Here is a 20,748-nt window from a genome sequence, read left to right as displayed (position 1 = left end):
AAATATATAAATAAATAAATAAAATGACATTTTAATTTTTTAATTTCTTTTTATAATAAAAATAATAATTGTCTGTTTCATGAGTTTGAAGGATCTTAATTGCTTATACCTCTTAATAACAAACTCAAGATTACTAACTATTGTAAATCTTATTTTAAATGCGTCCTGACATACTTGGTTGGTCAGTGTAGGGACAGAGACCATGGTAATAAATGTCAAATTCAGAGCAAATACTTGCTAAGGAACCAGTAGAAGTGTATACCTTTAACAAAAGCTAATCTGCTTTACAATGTAATGGGTGGAAAATGTTAAATGTAAACGACTTTACATAATCTTTTTTTCCATTTAAGATCATATTACTCATAATATTACACTTTTCCAGCTAGGATTTATTCACATTCAGCCTCGTCTTAATGTCAAATGATTGCTGCTAAAGTTCCTTAAGGAAACTTCAGGTAAGAAACTAGAAAACTTCATGATAATTAATATAAAATGTATATTTAAATTTAGTTTCTACTTTCTTCTTAAAGAAATATCAATCATTAAAAGGTTGGTTTACATTTTGGTTTGTTTCATTGCTTACCTATGGACACGTTATTCATTTTATTTTATAATTTGAGGCATTTTTTCTCCTAGATTTTATACTTCAAAATAATTTTACAGATATTGAGGGAACTGTGTGACAGAGCAGTAAGTTGAGACTTTTGTCTAAGTGTGAGCTCATAGGCTCTTTAGGGGTTCTTCTCATGCCTCTTATTCCTATGAGTGGAGAGTTGTTTGTTCCTTCATTAGATGATACATAAAGTAACAAATAATAAACTTTATACTGACATGGGGAAGACAAGGATAAGGTGCACAAGTAACCATTGTGGTCTTTAAGACAATACATGAATAGGAGGATGTAAGATGTCATCCTTAGTGGGTATTTTATTTTCTTAATATTGTCTTACTGATCTTTAAATATTTACGTATTTTAAAATCTATTTAAACGTAAGTAAAATAAGTTTAATGCTGTAAGTCAAATAAGTTTTATGCAAAATCAATTTTATTTATTAAAAAAGAAAGAAGAAAAAGTTTTTCTAAAGAAAATAGTGTTGCAAAAGCACAATTAATTGTGTTAATGTAAATGCCATGTTTACGCCTTTATGTACAATTGTCAACCGATAGAGGTCTCTGAGTTACCAGCGGCAAATCCTTTCGGATCTGCAGCAACTTCAACCCTCACTTCGGAAGAAAGAATTTGACTGAGGGGCATGACTGACTGAGTTTCAGAGCAGGGGTGGAAGTTTATTTTAAAGGCTTTAAAACAGGAAAGAAAGGAAAACTCACTTGGAAGAGACTCAAATGGGCACCTGAAGTGCCTTGTTTAACCTTGATCCTAGGACTTCATAGGCTCTCCTCTTTCCCATGGTTCTTCCCTTGGGGTTGGCTGCCCACATGTGTAGTGCCCTTCTTTCCCTTGGGAAGTGAGCACTTACAATCTGTTTACGAAGTGCTATACATGCTCATCTGAAGATTTCTTCCCTTTTATGGTAAAGTGTCCCTGGATGGTCATAACATTTTGCCTCTAAATGCAGATGCCCAGGAAGTTGCTGGTCTCTGACATCTGCATTCAATGGACACTTTAATGTTAACAGCTGTGGATCATAAAGAGATTATCTTTCCCTGGCACTGGCTGCAAAATTATTATTTTTAGAGAGGCAATGTGATAATTGTCAAACTGTCACCCCACATTCCGAATCCCTATCTAATTACCTGTAACACAATTAAGCAAAGTATACCTTTTATTGTCATTGTTTAAGATGAAAATATTTGAGTATACTAGCTTCTTCTGAAATATGTTAGCTTTATTCTATGAATTCATGAGCTTTCACAAATACAGTAATCATATTACACACAGTTTATTTTTAGTTTTTATGGGCACATACTAGATGTATGTATATATATTTATAATATATTCGTGGTGTTTTGATACAGATATACAATGTGTTTCTTTCAAAAATTTTCTGCCAAGGACAGATTAGCTTTTCAGTGATTTTAATATCAGAATAATTACAAACACAAATTCAGACCCTTGTTTTAGGCAAAATCTTTTTATTTAACAACCTCTTTAAGCCTTTTATACCTTCATTTAGTTTACTATTAAATTTAAAAACATAAATCAATCTAAAATTTAACCTCACTAGTTTGAGAAACTTTTTAATACAGGTCATATTTCCCAAGTATTTATGCTATATCAGCACATCACATCTATCACATGAATTTATGCATCTATTATATACTCTGTAAAAATGAAAAAATGAAACATGTAAAAACACTAAAGCTCATTTGTGGCATAACACCAATGGTCTTTGTACATACTGCTTGTCACGCACATCCAGGTACCCTATATTCCAACATGAGTATCAAACATCATACCTTTCATGAAGACTTTTCTATCCTCCACCCTACACTTAACTTTTCTATCCTACACCCTACACTTAATCCACTTAATCCCCACAAAACCTGGAAGTAATTTCTATGGATCTCTGAAAACACTCCACCTATGTCATTTCATCTGAAGGCCCTTGTTACTTTTCTCGGGAAGAGAAAGAGAAGGGATTATATGAAAAAGATAATGCATCTTAAACATCACTTTTACTCCAGGTAATATATTTGTCACTTAATAACTACAATTGTATTTTTTTAAATATATAGTTTTCTTATATGCTGTATGTATCATTATATACCCAATAAACAGTGAAGCAGCCTAGGGTCACCGGAGCAGTCTCCTTGTCTGAGTTATTACCTAAAGTTCTTTGTCTTAGCAACAATAAAATTAAGGAGCGTGGACATCAAGGGTGAGATTGGAGTGAAAGTTTAACAAGTGAAAAAGAAAAGCTCTACACAGAGGAAAGGGGGCTGTGAGGATTGCCATTTCTCAGTTGAATAAAAGGCTTTTATATAAAGAAGCCAGTGGGGTGGGGTGTTTCATTTGCATTTGGCACAAAAATATAGTTTCTTATTTGCAAAAGATGTGAATTTTTGACAACTCCACCCACTCCCTCTAGTGTGCATGCAGGCCTTTAACCTGAGTTACTCCATATTACCCTATTTCCCTTACTGCACATATGGCAGGAGATGGAATTTTCCATTGCAGACATGCCTGGTTCTGTGTAACTCATCTGTGCAGGTGCAGGCATGACTTATGCAAGCCCTCCTATGTAAGTTATCTCATCCGAGTATGTCCAAAAAATGAAAAGAGCATGCTAACTGAAGCCCACCATGTGTATATGAAAACTTGCTGGTTACAAAAGCCCAGGGTGTTTTATGGCAGACCTGGCCTCCTTATCTGTGCTTGAAGCTCATGCAGCTTGTGTTTTCAGGCTGCCCTTTTGTTAAAAACAATTTTTGCCAAGTTCTGACTGTCGGTCTTACTGGTTTCTTGCTTTCTCCTGTCTCAATATTACGTGAATAAAATACTATGTTTCAGTTGTCTAAAACTGGATCTGATTCCTTGACAATAAATAAAATGAAGAAAATAATAACAGTGGATCATGACCAATTTTCCATCCTGGTGACAATTATGACAATTATTTTAAAGTTTCCTGCCAAGTCACTATGAACCAGGCTGACACCAGCAAACCAAAAATTTTGTGCAAACCATAACATCTTCTGCAGAGAGCCTCAAATAGAAATCCATTCAAGGAATTTTATGATCACTCTGTTAAACTTTGAAGAGTAGTTTATAAAAGTAACTGTTTCAATGAAACAGTTGATGTTTCCATAGAGATTATCTCTGGTGATGGGAGAGCTTAGAAGAGAAAATTTTATGATATGACTAAAAGCATAGAATTTATAATTTCAGAAGTTTCATTAACACAAAAAGAATCACTTAGCTTATTCACAGACACATGCTTACAAACATATAATTTTCATGAAAATCACTTTACTTGAATTATTTGATCCAATATTATCCAATGTGTGTTACACAATTTTGTATTGTGTTAGCATGTTTTTGGCAGTCTGCTATTCATACAGATTTCTTAGCTGGTAAAGGGACATGATACATTCTGATGGGGCAATGTATCCCAGCGGTTAATACAATAGACTCTGGGAGTCAGAGATCCTTAAGACTGCTACCACCAGTTCTTATCTTTTATTTATTCTTATTTTTATAGATTTAGGGGTTCAAGTGCAGTTGTGTTGCTTAGATACATTACATAGTGGTGAAATCTGAGCTTTTTACTCATCACCCAAGTAGTGTATATTGTATTTTCATTGTATCCAATAAGTAATATTTTCTTATTTTGTTGTAGGAACTTGGCAAGTTATTCAATCTCTTTGGGCAGTGGTTTCTTTTCCTTTGATGTGGGAGTGATTATAGTACCTACCTAATTGAATCTTTTCTAAAATGAACAAAAAATGAAATTAACATGTTAAAGACTTTGGACTTTGCATAATATCTGACATGTAACAAGGACTTAAAATGCTAGCAATCATTGTACGCTGAGTCTAGATGTAAAGTAGCTGTTTTTCATGCAGGCTAGATAGCTTTTGAGCAGCACTTTTGGTAGCAGTATGCTTAAATTAGTAATTCTCTTTAAATAGCTTCTATTCACTAGTAACATTACCTATAATCTCTTGCACATATTTTATGTTATTCATTTATTTATAATATTTTCTGGGTGATTAACATAAAGCATTTTTGTAAACATATTATTAAAGTAGTAATAAATATAACAATATGTGTTATACATATTATTTATAAATATTTATAAATATTTGAATTTAACATATTTATAGTAATATATGTTTATAAATATTTAAAATAATTATATATTTTAACATTATAATGTTTAATTTTGACAAATAGAATTATATTAATGCATTAAAAATTTAAAAACTTACAGTATTAATATATTTAAATTTCTGAATGAGTTTTGGTCCTATCTGAGGTTTCAATACCTAGACCTGAATGTAGAGTTGAGATATACAGCAGCTTTATCCAATTTAATTCTAAAAATTTAGCAATTATGAAACACACACAAAATGGTTGGAGGATTAAGTTCAAAAGGAGGATTAGTAAGCAGGAATCATAACTAAAGCACTAAAACTATAGCGACAGATTGGGAAGTAAGACACATTATCCATAAATCTGTAATTACTCTAAAATATAGACCTACTATGACTACTATCGCTTTGTAGAGAGAAAGCTTTTAAGGGTATTAATAGTTTGCCTCAAAACTGAGAAATACTTTCGTCTTTCCTTTTTCTTTTCTTTAAAAGCAGAGAAAAGCACTTGCTTCACATCTCATCAAATCTTCCGCATCAAGCCACATCATGTTAAACAGCATTCTGCTGTTCTCCCTTCAGTTAAGTCTCATAGGAACCACTCTTGGTGGGAATGTTTTGATTTGGCCAATGGAAGGTAGTCATTGGCTAAATATTAAGATAATTATAGATGAGCTCATTAGAAGAGAGCATAATGTGACTGTCCTAGTTGCCTCTGGTGCACTTTTCATTACACCAGCCTCTAACCCATCTCTGACATTTGAAATATATAAGGTGCCCTTTGGCAAAGAAAGAATAGAAAGAGTAATCAAGGACTTTGTTTTGACATGGCTGGAAAATAGACCATCTCCTTCAACCATCTGGAGATTCTATCAAGAAATGGCCAAAGTAATCAAGGACTTTCACATGGTATCTCAGGAGATCTGTGATGGCGTTCTTAAAAACCAACAGCTGATGGAAAAGCTAAAGAAAAGCAAGTTTGAAGTCCTGGTGTCAGATCCAGTTTTTCCTTGTGGTGATATAGTAGCTTTAAAACTTGGAATTCCATTTATGTACTCCTTGAGGTTTTCTCCAGCCTCAACAGTGGAAAAGCACTGTGGCAAGGTACCATACCCTCCTTCCTATGTTCCTGCGGTTTTATCAGAGCTCACCGACCAAATGTCTTTCACTGACAGAATAAGAAATTTCATCTCCTACCATCTACAGGACTACATGTTTGAAACTCTTTGGAAATCATGGGATTCGTACTATAGTAAAGCTTTAGGTATGTAACCAATTTTGTTCTTATTACTCGAATTTGAACAAACAGAACTTTGTGTAGTCTCTTCTTTAGTTCCCTATGGCTATTCTTTTTTAGTTCTACATATTGATACACTATGTATTACTATAACTTGATAGCAGAAAAGAAGATAAAAGATGTTGTACTTCAGAAATACGGTGTGTTGTTTTCTAATTTCATGGACTTAAATTCAGTTCTTTTGTGGATAAAATATAGTGACAAATACTTCAGTTTAAAAGCAGGACTATATCTCATGTAGATATTATGCTTAAAATAAGAATTGCCTAGAAATTGCAGTGCTGTGTGGAGAAAGCCAGAAAAGATTAAACTTTCCACAGCCTATTATTAATACAGACATTAGTATGCATGTTTAGGAACATACATATATGTTCTTAAACATAATCTTTGATCATTGCTTAATAAATATTAAGGGTAATAAAGAAACAAAATAGATTAAGACTTTACATCTTTAATTGTAAAGTGTGAATTAAAAAAAAATCACCACCATTGATCAGGATGATTTATGTATGCTAAGCTTATTTAATTTGCTTAAGTGTGATATGATGTTTGCATGATGAATAAAAGTATGATCAATGATTATTAGCATCAAAAAGCCTATATTGATAGTGTTGATAATGTTTATGCACATATTTGACTAAAAATCAAATAGGCTTCATCCATTTCTTATGCTTTTGAATTTTATTATTCATTCTTCATTTATTATAGATTTCTTACTCTTTACTAAGTACTCTCCTAGGAAGACTAAAATAAAGTCCCTGGGTTCACGGATTTCACAATCAAGCAGATACATTAGATTTTTTTAAATTAATTAATTAATTTATTTTTTATTGCATTTTAGGTTTTGGGGTACATGTGAAGAACATGCAAGATTGTTGCATAGGTACACACATGGCAGTGTGGTTTGCTGCCTTCCGTCCCCTCACCTGTATCTGTCATTTCTCCCCATGCTATCTCTTCCCACCTCCCCAACTCTGAAGTTTTTCAGAATACCACATTCTGCCCATCACGTAATACCTAACTCCTCTACATTTTGTATTTTGTACATATTTCTGTATTCACATAATTCACATAATAAATATTTCTTTTAACATTAGATGTTAAAAGAAATATTTATTATGTGAATGTTACATTAGATGTTAAAAGAAATATTTATTATGTGAATGTTACATTAGATGTTAAAAGAAATATTTATTATGTGAATGTTAAAAGAAATATTTATTATGTGAATGTTACATTAGATGTTAAAAGAAATATTTATTATGTGAATGTTAAAAGAAATATTTATTATGTGAATTATGTGAATACAGAAATATGTACAAAATACAAAATGTAGAGGAGTTAGGTATTACGTGATGGGCAGAATGTGGTATTCTGAAAAACTTCAGAGTTCAGGTGAAGCCTAAGAATATTTTAAAATACTCAATGTGAGTTTTCCTGCAAGGTAAGAATTGGGAAGGAAAAAGTGTGCTCAAAGTCGAAGACACAACAGCACAGGTGCAATGAATCTTCCTGATAACTTAGTATTTCTGAAGGTCCAAGTGTAAGGTAGAGAGACATGGGAAAAGATGCTAGTGACGTCAGAACCACAAGAATGAGCTGGGCGCGGTGGCTCAAGCCTGTAATCCTAGCACTTTGGGAGGCCGAGGCGGGTGAATCACGAGGTCTAGAGATCGAGACCATCCTGGTCAGCATGGTGAAACCCCGTCTCTACTAAACATACAAAAAATTAGCTGGGCATGGTGGCGCGTGCCTGTAATCCCAGCTACTCAGGAGGCTGAGGCAGGAGAATTGCCTGAACCCAGGAGGTGGAGGTTGCGGTGAGCCGAGATCGCGCCATTGCACTCCAGCCTGGGTAACAAGAGCGAAACTCCGACTCAAAAAAAAAAAAAAAAAAAAAAAAAAAACCACAACCACAAGAATGAATGAACTCAATGAACATTTTCAGTCTCCTGTACATCATTCTAAAAGCATTTTTAATCTAATAAGCAACTGAGAACCATCTAAAGAGAAACATGACCTGATTTTCATTTTCTGTAAAGCACTTGGACAGATATGGCAGTAGAGTTGAAAGCTGTGAGACTAGACTAAGGTATCACTCTAGGAAAGATGGTAAGAACCTGCCCTACAGGTGTAGCTGATAAATGGAGGAAAATAATGCACTAAGAGACCACATAGCAACACAATTAGGAGAGCAGGTGTTTACAGACAATATTCACATAGCAGTCTGTGTCCTATAAAGATAAAAGCGAATGGGCAACACCTTAGGGCTAAAACTAGATCTTAATAAAAACAGAGAGGAGAAAAAAAAATGAAGTTTTATGAAACAATGAAACTGTCAAGATGGTGAAAACTTCATATCCTCAAGTATGTGGTAAACTAAAAGGGACGTCTGAATATGTGCAGCATCTCAGTTCATGTAAGAGTGGAATGTACATAGGAAGTTTCTTGCGTTTACATTTTTAATCCTAAAAATGTAATCCCACTTCAGTTTTTGTCAATTGCTCATCATCAACCTTGGAATTCTAATTCTCATGATTACTGTGCTCTTTATTTGTGAAGTTATCGGCCAATTTACTTTACCTAGGCTGGCATTCTCAGAATCACATGTTCCATTTTATTTTGCCTGAAATTAATGCTGGTAATAAAAGCACACTGTTCTTTCAGTCTTAAGATATGAGGCTAATCTTTCTTAACAATTTGTTCAAGAAACATAATGAAGATTTCTAAAGATGTTCTTATTCTCTGATTTTGTTATATCATGTTTCTGATCAAATTACCCTCTTCTGACTTAGATTGACTATATAATTTTGTCTTTACTAAAACACAATATTCTTACTGATGCTAGAGACATGAACAGTCATGTTTAAAAGAACAGGTAAGAACTAAAGTATTGACATTATAGAGTTACTTGTTTTTGTGCAAGGCTTTGTGGATGTAGAATAATAAAGGAAAATGATAAATGGAACTGACTTGTAATAATAACTTCTTTCCAATTTGTAATTTGAATTGATCTACATTTGCTTAAAATTCTTTAATTGCATCATTGCAACAAATTTATAGCCACTCAGACCTGAAACAGTCTCACCTGACTAAATAAATAGAATGGCTCCCTAAGATTACTTCTCTGCAGTGCCATGCAATGAGAACCTCAGAGTGAGTCTTTAAGCCCTGCTAATTGGTAGAAATTGGATATTTATAACATAAAATTACTTTTTAAAATTTTAGAACATGGGTATCTAGCTCAAACTCACGGATATCATAATAGTGATAGCAGTTTATATTAATATCTTCCTATGCACTAGCCACTGTGATAAGTGATTTACATATATTTTCTCTCAGTCCTTGAAATGGACCATTGTAGTTCATTGCAAGAAAAAAGTTGTTAATGCAAATGAGAATATTGAGGATTGGAAATACTAAGCATGTTAATATTTTGAGAAAACAGTATCCAAATTAAAATCTTTCTCACACCAAATCTTTGATGTCGTATTTCCTAGTCCTAGATGTTTTTTTCTCTTCTTTTTAAATTTCAGGTGCAAATCTATTAACTGTTTAGAATATTTTAGGTTAAATTTTTTTTGGATACTTGTCTTCTTTTCAATGTATTTAGCTTTTAAAATCTGCTATTCTATTTCTTGCCTATTTTTGATTTGTCAATTGAATATAATTGGGCCATTGCATCACTAGGTAACTTGCTATTCATTATGGGGTAGGTCTTCAGGTGATTCTATTGTCTGGGAAGGGTTGTTTAGGGACGTATTTTTGGCATTAAGAGAGCTTTATAAGCCATCTTTAACTGAAAGGAAGTAAAGGGTTCTGCAGATTTCAAGCATATATATATTTTAAAAATTGAACCAGGTAAATTTTATTTTTACTTTTATTAAGAAGAAGAAGAAAAAAAACCAAAACTGGGATACATATAAGAAAAGAATAATATAACATTTTCATCACTAAAAATACTTACAATCCATAAGCATTACATATTGTTAACAACAGTACTTTGCCCTTTGACCTCTGTAAAAACAGAAACGTCTTTTTGTGAATAATCTCTAGATATTTGATGTATATAATATGTAAAAATACATAACAATATATATGAATAATTAGGTGAATAATCTCTAATGTTAATACCATTTATAATAACAGACTTTTTTGCAAGTCTATTAAATAAGAAATCTAGATTTTCAAAAACAATTATCATAATACCTAGATCTTTGTCACTGAGCATGAATAATTAATGTAAAATAAAGTGCTAGAAATGAAACATATTTAAGTTTATATACTTCCATGATTCTTGATTTTCAGCAGTAATTTTAAAGAAGAAAAACTGTACTGGAATATTTTCCTGTAGAATAATACATTTCTACTTAGGTCTTCCTTTTTTTCTTTTTCCCTTTCTTACTAATCATTTCTTTGCTTTTTTCTCTCCTTCCTTTATTCTTCTTCTGTTTTAATTTACATTAATCTTGATTGGTTAGAATCTTTCAAAACCTTCTAGTGTCATTCCCTTTTCTTCAATGATCCATAAGCTGAATCACAACCACAGGCATTACATTGGAGATATAATGGACATTGGACATTGAAAATTCTTGGAGATAGTGGTCACTCTATGTTTTTTTGCTCCCACTCATGAAGGGGCATCAGAACAAAAGGAAATGGAAGTTACAATTTGTGTGGATATAATCTTGAGTTTTCTATGTGTATATTTCTTAAAATAAATAATTTATAAACTTTGGTACTCTGTGCATTGTTAATTACCTATCATTTGTGGTCTGCCTAAAGACTGAGCATGACTGATTGTGGGGAAACTCTGTGTTTGAGAAATTCTGCACCAAAGCTTAGGTGACCTAGTCTGTCACTTCAGGAGTGGGGAAAAAGTAGAGAAGGGTCAAGGTAATGAGATCTGATTAATTTGGTCATTTAAAAAATAAAATTCCCTAAAATATCATAGGTAGGTATCACTTACTGAGCCCAGGGATTGTTGTGAATAATTTACCTGCATCATTTCACACCATCCACAAAACTATAGGAAATAGGTATCATTGTTCTGATCATTTGGTAAATGAGGAGGCTAAGTAGTATGCCTAGTTACAATTCAGAAAGTGGTGAATCATTTGATATCAGACTCCACTCTGAGCTAAAAAGTAAAGTGTTAGAAGATACTCAGTTTCTGCATAGCAAAACAAAGAAAAAAGTACATCTAATTTTAAGCTTTTAGAGAATTAAGCAAATGTAAAATCAAGAAACTCAAATAAAACTGAATAACTCATGTTCCCAAAACAGTATGAAAGCTGATTTCCAGTCTTTTCTGGCCTTGGGGAGACAATGAAAAAAGAGCCAGCAGAGTTGAATCCTAGGCATCGGGTTCAATGTTCAGGGAGCATTTAGGAAGAGAAGATTTCAGGCAAGAGCTTAGGGGGAAAAAAACTTTCATACAAAAATGTTTTGAGGATTATCAATTCACACTAATAGCATTATATACATTTTACAAGACAAAAACATTGTTTTAAGGATTATAAATTCAAATTAACTGCATTATATACATTTTATTGTTATTCAATGAATTAGATAAATATTTTATTGCCCTGCAGACATCACTAAAAAGTGGAAATTGACCAAAATAATTTTTTCCTCTTACTCTAGGTAATTTAGGGATATCTATATGCACTTGAGATATTGCTACATATTTTGATAAAGTTTTATGTGCTATCATAGCTGCATTTGTGAGTAATCCCTAATTATTTATCATAATTTCCTTACATGTAACTCATTATTTGAACAAATATAAGTATTTTATACATAAACTTTTGTTCATGTTTTCTGTAATGTGGTGCTTTTTTTGCTTTGTATAGAAAGTTTCTGAAAGCAATAGATTCCTTTATGATTTTGCTGGGCTTATTTTGAAGACCATTAAGATTATTTACACTCTTCTGTGGTTGCCTTGTTTCAAAATCTAATTAATTTTAAAGGCACTGCTACTACACTTAAATTGAGGCTTACTCTTGAGAGGACACAAATGCAAAAATTCTAACACCATCCCCTCTCTCTCATCTTTCCTGTTTTCTGTCCTACTGGTTCTTTTGTTACTCAAAAGCCTGAAATGACATAATTTAAAGGCAACTGAGTATAAATTTAAAACCCATCACTTATTTTCGGTCTTAATTTTTAATTTTTATCCCTTTAATCACTGTATTTGTTCTTATTTTTCTTTTCAATGGTGGCCTCTAATGATTTCAAAACAGCATTGTTACATAATTGCTATTGTTCAGTTTGGGACTCATCATGAGTTGCCACACTGTATCCATACCTAGCATCACTATATCCAAGTCTAACCAGTCATTTTGTAGCTGACCTGCTGATTTCCTGATCAATCTTCAAGCAAATTTTTTAAACTGCTAACATTACTGCACCCTTTCCTTGTACCAAGCCATTTGAAAATAGCTTTACAGATACTATTGTTAGTCTATAACGTAATATAATAAATTAATGGCATTATCTCTCATTTTTCTTTGAGAAAACTGAGAAAGGGAGGGTCTGGATAATTCCCCAGCATCAGAAATCTTGGAAAAGGACAGTATTAGAATCTAGGCTATTGAACCCCAGTGTCTACCTAACTTATCTGAATAACAAAGTCTGTGCTTCCTTGGAGTTCCAGACCCTGTCTTCTTGATTTGTGTAAAGAAAAAATCTGAAAAGTTTCCAGTAACAAAGGAGTAGGAGACAATGATCAATTTGCTTTCTGGAGAAGGAAGCTATTCTATATCAAATGCGTAATACTTTATTCTATAATCCAAATAATCTAAAACACCTTGAAATGTTTGAGCGAACTTCCCCTGAGTGAAGGTTGTTTATTGAATTTTATGAAAAATGTATTATATTAAAGATGTATTTTATGAATCATATTTATTATCACAGAATATATACCTTGTAGGTTTATAATCTCCCTGTTTCCTTTTCTTTACAATAGAACCAGACTTTATTTCTGTTAGTGAATACTGGTGTTAATGCATATAAAAATTTGAATTATATTATTTTTAATCTAAAGATCAATTGATCTATGACTGAGTATAACCATCACAAAAATTATCATTTTATTTAAAAATTGACCTAAACCTACTTTGAAGGTTTTTTTTCATCTTGAAGGATCTACAGTTGTATGGTTTCCGTAATGGATTTCACCATGCCTAAGAAGTTTGTCCAGATGCTGGTTTTTCATTTGACTCTGACTGAAATTGTTCTAGGTGGAAATGTGTTAATTTGGCCTACAGATGGTAGCCATTGGTTAAATATTAAGATTATTCTAGAAGAGTTGATTCAAAGAAATCACAGTGTGACTGCACTAGCTTCATCAGCAACTCTATTCATCGACTCCAATCCTGATCCTCCTGTGAATTTTGAAGTGATACCTGTTTCCTACAACAAGAACAATATAGATTCCTTAATTGAGCATATGATAATGCTGTGGACTGACCATAGACCAACTCCTTTCACAATATGGGCTTTCTACAAAGGACTAGGAAAATTTCTAGATGCTTACTTTCAAATTAATATACAAATCTGTGATGGTGTACTATACAACCCCAAGTTAATGGCAAGACTTCAGAAAGGTGGTTTTGATGTGTTGGTAGCAGACCCAGCAACAGTCTGTGGTGATCTCATTGCTCTGAAATTAGGAATTCCATTTATATACACATTGAGGTTCTCTCCAGCATCAACAGTGGAGAGACACTGTGGGAAAATGCCAGCACCAGTCTCCTATGTACCTGCAGCCTTGTCAGAACTCACTGACCAGATGACCTTTGGTGAAAGGATTAAAAATGCCATATCTTATTGTCTGCAAGACTATATATTTCAGTCCTACTGGGGAGAATGGAATTCATACTATAGCAAAATTCTAGGTAAGTCTACAATTTTCTTTTTTTACTGACTCCACATCCCTTATTTATTCTTATTGTCTTATGGCAATGCTAAGCTGAAGATAATGGACTTTTACGTTTCTGTATATACAATTCCCTGATTATTCTCTTTAAATAAATCCTTTAAAATGAAATGGTGGTATTAATATGTATGCTATTGTCTCAATGCAAACAACTTTGTACATATTTAGGTCATAGCTTTTCAATGTATAAATCAATTTCAAAATATAAATGAAAGTGCCTTTGTGAGTATACATTATAGCACCACTGAAAAATAACCTGGCAAATACTTTTGAGGTGCTACATGATTTACTGCCCTCCTTTGTCCTTCATTCTTTTCTTTGTCTGCAGAAAGCTTTGAAAAGCATAGAATCAGGCAATAGAAAACCAGAGTTTACACTCTACCCTGGTTCTCACTGTCTCTCTATCTTTACACTTTTCTGGGTACTTAGCACCATTTCTCAATTTAAATTTTCTCTATCCTACGGCCAGCCTCACATTTCCTTGAATGAGAGATTCCTTATGAGAATCAGACAAAATAATGTTAATAATCAAGGCCAGTCCTGATAGACTGTTTATATTACTTATTTTTCCTGGCTTTTGTGAGTCTTCCTTTATATTTTTATTTCCTTCTCTCTTGAACGGTTTTGCCTCCAGATCTCTTAATAGTACTCAAGACATTAATTAATAGCAGGAATTAACAGATGATGCTACCACTGGTAATTTCTTACAGAGGTAACATACAAGATCTTTTGCATACCTTTTGACTTGCCTTCCTTTCCCCCTCTTTCCCCTAGGCACTCTTTCCTCCCTCCCTCCCTCCCTCCCTCCGTCCCTCCCTCCCTCCCTCCCTCCCTTCCTTCCTTCCTTCCTTCCTTCCTTCCTTCCTTCCCTCCTTCCTTCTTTCCTCCCTCCCTCCCTCCCTTCCTTCCTTCCTCCCTTCCTTCCTTCCCTCCTTCCTTCTTTCCTCTCTCCCTCCCTCCCTCCCTTCTTTCCTTCCTTCCTTTTCTCCTTTCTTCCTTCTTTTTTTTTTCTTCCTGCCTTCTCTCTTGTTCTCTTTGTGTAAAATAACTATTTGTTGAATGCCAACTTAGTTCCTACAACTTGTCTAAGTAGTAGGAATGCAACAATAAGCAAAACAGATCAAAATCTCTACTCTGCTTCATTGAACTTATATTCTAATAAGAGGAGACAGGGAATAAATAAAATAAATGTATAAAATATATGGATGTTAGCCTGTGAAATATGCTATGTAATTAAGTAAGAAGAACAGATAGTTCTTAGAGTGAGGTTGCGTATTTAAACAGAGCAGGCAGAGAAAGTATCATATGAAAGAATGACATCAGGCCAAAGACCTGAAAAAAGGGAAAGAGAATCCATAAGATCCCTGGAAGAAAAGCCTTTTAGGGGTAGGTAAGAACAGGTACAAAGACCTCTGGCAAGCCATATAAGCAAGAGTACTCTTAAACTAACTTGATCTTAGTCTTATCTTTCACAAGTGGTAACTGCATGTATCTTTTTTTCTTTTTTTGATATTGCAAAACTCTTGAAATAATTTTTCATCAAAAACTTTTCAACTTTTTCATGGAATTTTTCTAAAGGAAAGATTAAATATATCACATATAAAATATATGCAAGGTAAATAAAATTTAAGTATTTTTGAAGATATGGTAACTAGAATTTTATAAGTATAGTTCTGTTTTTTAAAAATTCCCTTAAGGCATAATTTAACTTTTTTTTCCCCCTGGCTTTCAAATTTTATATGCCTTCAAAACACATTTTTATTTTAATTTAGGTATAATTCACATGAGTATGTCTCAAGACTTTAGAAATGTGTTCTATAATAATTATCACTACCGAGGTATGTATTAAATACTGATCATTTTAGCTACTGGATGAGTTAATAATCTATACACCTTAAATAAGAGACATACAAAAAAATAAGATGGTGAAGGGTCTTGAAAAATGCATGCAGCTTTAGGTTCTGATTCCACTTGCTAACTGTGATCTCAGACAAGTAACTGAAACTTTTGAGTCACAGTGCTTTCTCTTCTTTAAGATAGGGTTAAAAATTTCACTGTACTCTTTAGGAGGATCATATGACATCATGTGTGATATGTCATGTCAATTATAAATAATTATACTTTTATTAAGTATTATTTACACCAAACTACTTGAGAAGTCTGCAATGATAAAACCCTAGTTACATTATCATGGAGCTCTGTAAATGGAAAGTAGCCCCCAAAAAATCTGCAAAAAATAAATGGTTTCCGGTATGTACTAAACCTTCCTTCTCAAAGGAAGCCATAACAAATTAGATAAGTGTGAAAAAGCCTTTGTAAAACATCAAGTTCCCAACTTCTCACCTTTACAGAATAATAATCTAGCTTTAGAAATTCTGTCATTTAAGGAGTGAAATATCCTATTTACTTAAATTCTTTATGCTTCTCATGTTACTAAAAATACTTGAACAAAAATAACTACCTTGAATATTTTATTTCAAATAGAGGTATACTGTGAAGAACTGGCAAAACCCTGTTTTGAGTTTTGTTATCATGTTTCTCGAAGGATTAAGAACACCTGGTTAACTGTAAGCTGATATTGAAAGAGGGCAGATGCACAATTTTACATTATTATGTTTGACCACAGGAGAGCTAACAATATGTCATATTTCTGTGGAGTTTCTATTACAATAGTTGTTCTTCAGTTTTCTGTAGGGAAAATAGACTAGAGAAATAATACGTTAAATTGTGGTAAAGAAAAACTCCAAATATCTTGAAGGACATAGGAATAAGTACAAGGACATATTCGATCGAACCAGTTAAAAAACTTGTTTTTTATATCAGTGAGGAAGTCTTAAATCTTCCAGATGAAATGAGTAAAATAATTAACATTTAACAAATACCTTTAATAGCTAATGGAACAAGGATATCGAGAATTATGAAAATTATTGCTACTCATATCCAGAAGTGAATCTCTTAATAAATTTTGTGCAGGTCAAAGATTCTGCATGGCACAATCGAATTTAACTGAGTCTTATTTGAACCTTATTTCTCCCCCCACCTCTCTCTCTCTCTCTCTCTCTCTCTCTCTCTCTCTCTCTCTCTTTTTTCTGAGAAGGACTTTCACTGTATTGCCCAGGCTACAGTGCGGTGGCAGATCTCAGCTCACTGCAACCTCCTGCTCCCGAGTTCAACGTGATTCTCCTGCCTCAGCTTCCAAAGTAGCTGGGATTACAGGCTCGCCACCAAACCAGGCTAATTTTTGTATTTTTAGTAGAAACAGGGTGTCACCATGTTGGGTGGACTGGTCTTGAATTCCTGACCTCAAGTGATCCTCCTGCCTCGGCCTCCCAAAGTGTTGGGATGTGAGCCACTGTGCCTGGCCTCTGAACATTATTTCTTCCTCAACTTCTGAGAGAACTGCTGTACAGCACATAGATAGTTCTCACTGTAGAATTTGGGACTAGCCTTTGCTGAAGCATGAAAGGTTAAGACCTTGGTCATTGTAGTGAAAATTGTTAGACAGGTAAGGCAACTGGAAATTGGATGGCTCCATTATTTTTCTGTGTTTTGGGGGTTTCTAGGCTGTCTTCAACCATCCCAGTGAGTTGTAGATTGGAGGAGCAGAAATTCCCGTACTAAGTTATGTAACACTTGGCTGGTGTAATCTAGTTTTAACAGTCAGTGCTATGATGGTTCCTCTTTCCCTGCTGATATATTTTATTTACTCATTCTTTGCATTTAATATTTAATTTAAATCTAAACTTTAATCCTTGCTCCTCTTTTTAAATTTCTATATATTTTTATTTTTAATCTTTTGTGAGCATATAGTAGTGTATATATTTAGAGAGTATATGGGATGTTTCGATACAGGCATGCAATGTGAAATAAGCATATCCTGAAGAATGGGGTATCCAGCCCCTCAAGCATTTCCTGCTGATAAATTTTAAATGGATTCCTAGAACTAATGTTACATTCCCAGCCCATGAAGAAAACAAATATCTTAACAGTCGATGAGACCTCCAGCACAATATTAGATGAAAATTAATGGGCATCATCTCATTTTAGATGTCAGTGGAAAAATAATTCATTATTTACCAGTAAGTGTGATGTTTGCTGTAGGCTAATAGTAGATATGACTCATTAGATTGAGGAATCTCCCTTTTTAATTCAAATAAATTTTTATTATAAAAGGATGATAAATTTTATCAAATGTTTTTATGCATTCAATTGAAATTATTATATTATTCTTCTCTTTGTTCTGCCAGTATGGTAAAATATATAAAGTGACTATTGGTTTTTAAATCAACTTTTTACTTTTTGAATAAACTCCAATTAACAAGCCTTTTAACCTTCTCCTCTATCCAATTTGTCTGGAACTGAGCTAGATTAATCACTCATGCATTATTTGTATTTGATGTATAGTTTCTTTTCTGGGCACAGTGTTTTCTTTATTGGTTCTCTCCTTTTCCTATCCCCACTCGAATTCTCATTCTCTGCTTCCCACCGTTTTCCTGGAAAACTTGGAGATTTCTGTTAATCTTTCCTCACATAAGGCTTTCAAGTCCTTCTTACATGTAGCTTTCCTGTGATCAGTGTTGTGGGTTTTCCAAATTTTATGTAATCTTTCTGTAAAACATAAATTCTAAACTTTATAGTTCATTGAATTTTCACAAAATAACCCCACCCTTGCAACTGGCACCCAAATTAATATGCAAAACATGATTGCAATCCTTAGCTCCTCTTCTTTCCTTTTCTCAGTCCCCGCAACTCCTATCTAAGGGCAACCACTTTCTTGGCTTCTAATACCGTAGATCAATTTTCCTTAAGGAACAACTTGTACCGTAGTATATGGCTGTATGTCCAATTTATTAACTATCAAGAATCTCTAGCGCACAGTGTATTCCTTGATTAATAATAAAAGTTGTCTTAAATATAGTTACTTCTTTTTTAAAAAGATAGTCACTAAGGATGAGTTCCATATTTGCTATTCTCATGCTTAAGAAGTTTGTTACCTGCTTGTTTTTAGTTTGTCATGAATAGAAATTGTACTCAGCGAGATTGTGCTCTTTTGGCTTAAATACTCCTTTTGCCTTGAACTCCTGACCTCAGGTGATCTGCCATTGGATGTTTCAAAGAAATCATAATGTGGGTATACTGGCATCATCAGCAACTCAACTTCTATTCTGAAAGGTGCCGTGTATAAACTAAAAAAAGAATTTCCCTAGTTGTGTTAGTTGTGGAATGCAAACCCCTTATTAATCCCAAAAACCTAGGTGATTTTTTTTTTTTTGAGACAAAGTCTTGCATTGTCATTCAGACTGGAGTGCAATGGTGCCATCTCTGCTCACTGCAACTTCCACCTTCTTGGGTTCAAGCGACTCTTCTGTCTCAGTCCCCTGAGTAGCTGGGATTACATATGTCTGCCATTATGCCTGGCTGATTTTTGGTATTTTTAGTAGAGACAGGGTTTTACCATGTTGGTCAGGCTGGTCTTGAACTCCTGACCTCAGGTGATCTGCCTACATTGGCCTCCCAAAGTGCTGAGATTACAGGCATGAGCCACCATGGCTGGCCAAACACTTAGTTCTTTGAGCTTTGTAACATTACATGTTATGCCTTCCATCTTCCTTCATGGTAGCAAATCAAATTGTTTTTGTAATTTCTTTTATATTTATATTAAAATACCTTGAACCTTTTAAAATTTGCTCTGAATATAATTATCTTTGAATTCATAGACCATTTTATTATTGCAAATAAACACATAGGAATATATATTTCATTTTTGTTAATCTGTTTTAAAAATAAAGATAAAAATATGCATCACATAAGTGAACAGTTTTAGGAATAAAGAAAAACTAATAACTATAATGTGATATTTATTGGATTCATACAAATTGTAGTGCTTATATTGTGATATTTATGATATTATTTTGGAATCCATGCTTCCAGATATTTTCTGTCTTTTCTTGACAAAAATGCCAATTAAAAATAATGTGAAGTGGTATCCTTGTATTAGATTAGAAATTGAATTCGACCAATCTTTATTTTGAGCTCAATTGTGATTTCATTAAAATTGATATCCCAGCATCAGTGGAGCCAAGTAGTATGCCAATAGTCTCCACATTCCCCCAAATATCCTGATGTAGTGGTCACAATAGTCCTAATTTTCAGGTTTTCAGCTGGGATAATTAGTGGACACACCCCTCTCCTTGCTTGACACATTGAGATATACAAACATCTGACTATATTGAAGTTATGGCCCCTCATCTCAAATAGTATTCGTCATTCTGTTATATTTTATTATATACCCTGGAAAGATAACTCAACTATTTCTCAATATTGATGGTTAGGCAGTCAATCTGTGTATGATCTACTTTCTTGTGCTATAATCTTCATTTTAGTATTAAAATTTATGATGACTTAAACTCTCCACTGAAGCATTTTTTTAAACATTTGGATTATGACTACTAATTTTCACAATGTATTTACAAAATATTATCATTTTAATTTTGTGATAAAATAAAACCTGAGAAAAATTAAGTAACTCTCTCATTGAGAAACACCATTTTGAAAACTAAGGGAAGATAGATCCATTTACCTTCAAAGCCCACTTAACTAATTTCACTAAAATAGTATAAGGCCTTTGTGATTCTAGGATTTGCTCCAGCTCTAGCTGTCTGCTTTTCCAAAGAAAAATGTCAATAGAAAGTCAAAAATAAATCATTTGATATTGAGAAAGCTATCACTGATTCTC

At 33.4% G+C, this 20,748-nt stretch overlaps 1 protein-coding gene across 4 annotated transcripts in view; it reads left to right on the top strand.

Annotated features, from left to right (window-relative positions):
• Positions 1 to 395: 395 nt before the first annotated feature.
• The window catches only part of UGT2A1 (UDP glucuronosyltransferase family 2 member A1 complex locus), a 37,036-nt gene continuing 16,683 nt past the window's right edge, over positions 396 to 20,748 (top strand). For 2 of the 4 annotated variants that reach the window (XM_003931913.2, XM_039468148.2), the window contains exons 1-3: positions 396 to 455; positions 5,269 to 6,037; positions 13,342 to 13,971. In XM_003931913.2, the coding sequence (XP_003931962.1) occupies positions 5,323 to 6,037; positions 13,342 to 13,971 (1,345 nt within the window). In that variant the 5' untranslated portion in view covers positions 396 to 455; positions 5,269 to 5,322. The remainder of the gene's footprint in view (positions 456 to 5,268; positions 6,038 to 13,341; positions 13,972 to 20,748) is intronic. The other 2 variants (XM_039468149.2, XM_003931911.2) reach the window with 1 other exon arrangement.

The sequence above is a fragment of the Saimiri boliviensis genome, chromosome 3, assembly GCF_048565385.1.
Source record: "Saimiri boliviensis isolate mSaiBol1 chromosome 3, mSaiBol1.pri, whole genome shotgun sequence".
In the NCBI taxonomy this organism is placed as follows: Eukaryota; Metazoa; Chordata; class Mammalia; order Primates; family Cebidae; genus Saimiri; species Saimiri boliviensis.
The sequence above is the reverse complement of the archived record's forward strand: the minus strand, read 5'-3'. Positions and strand labels throughout refer to the sequence as shown.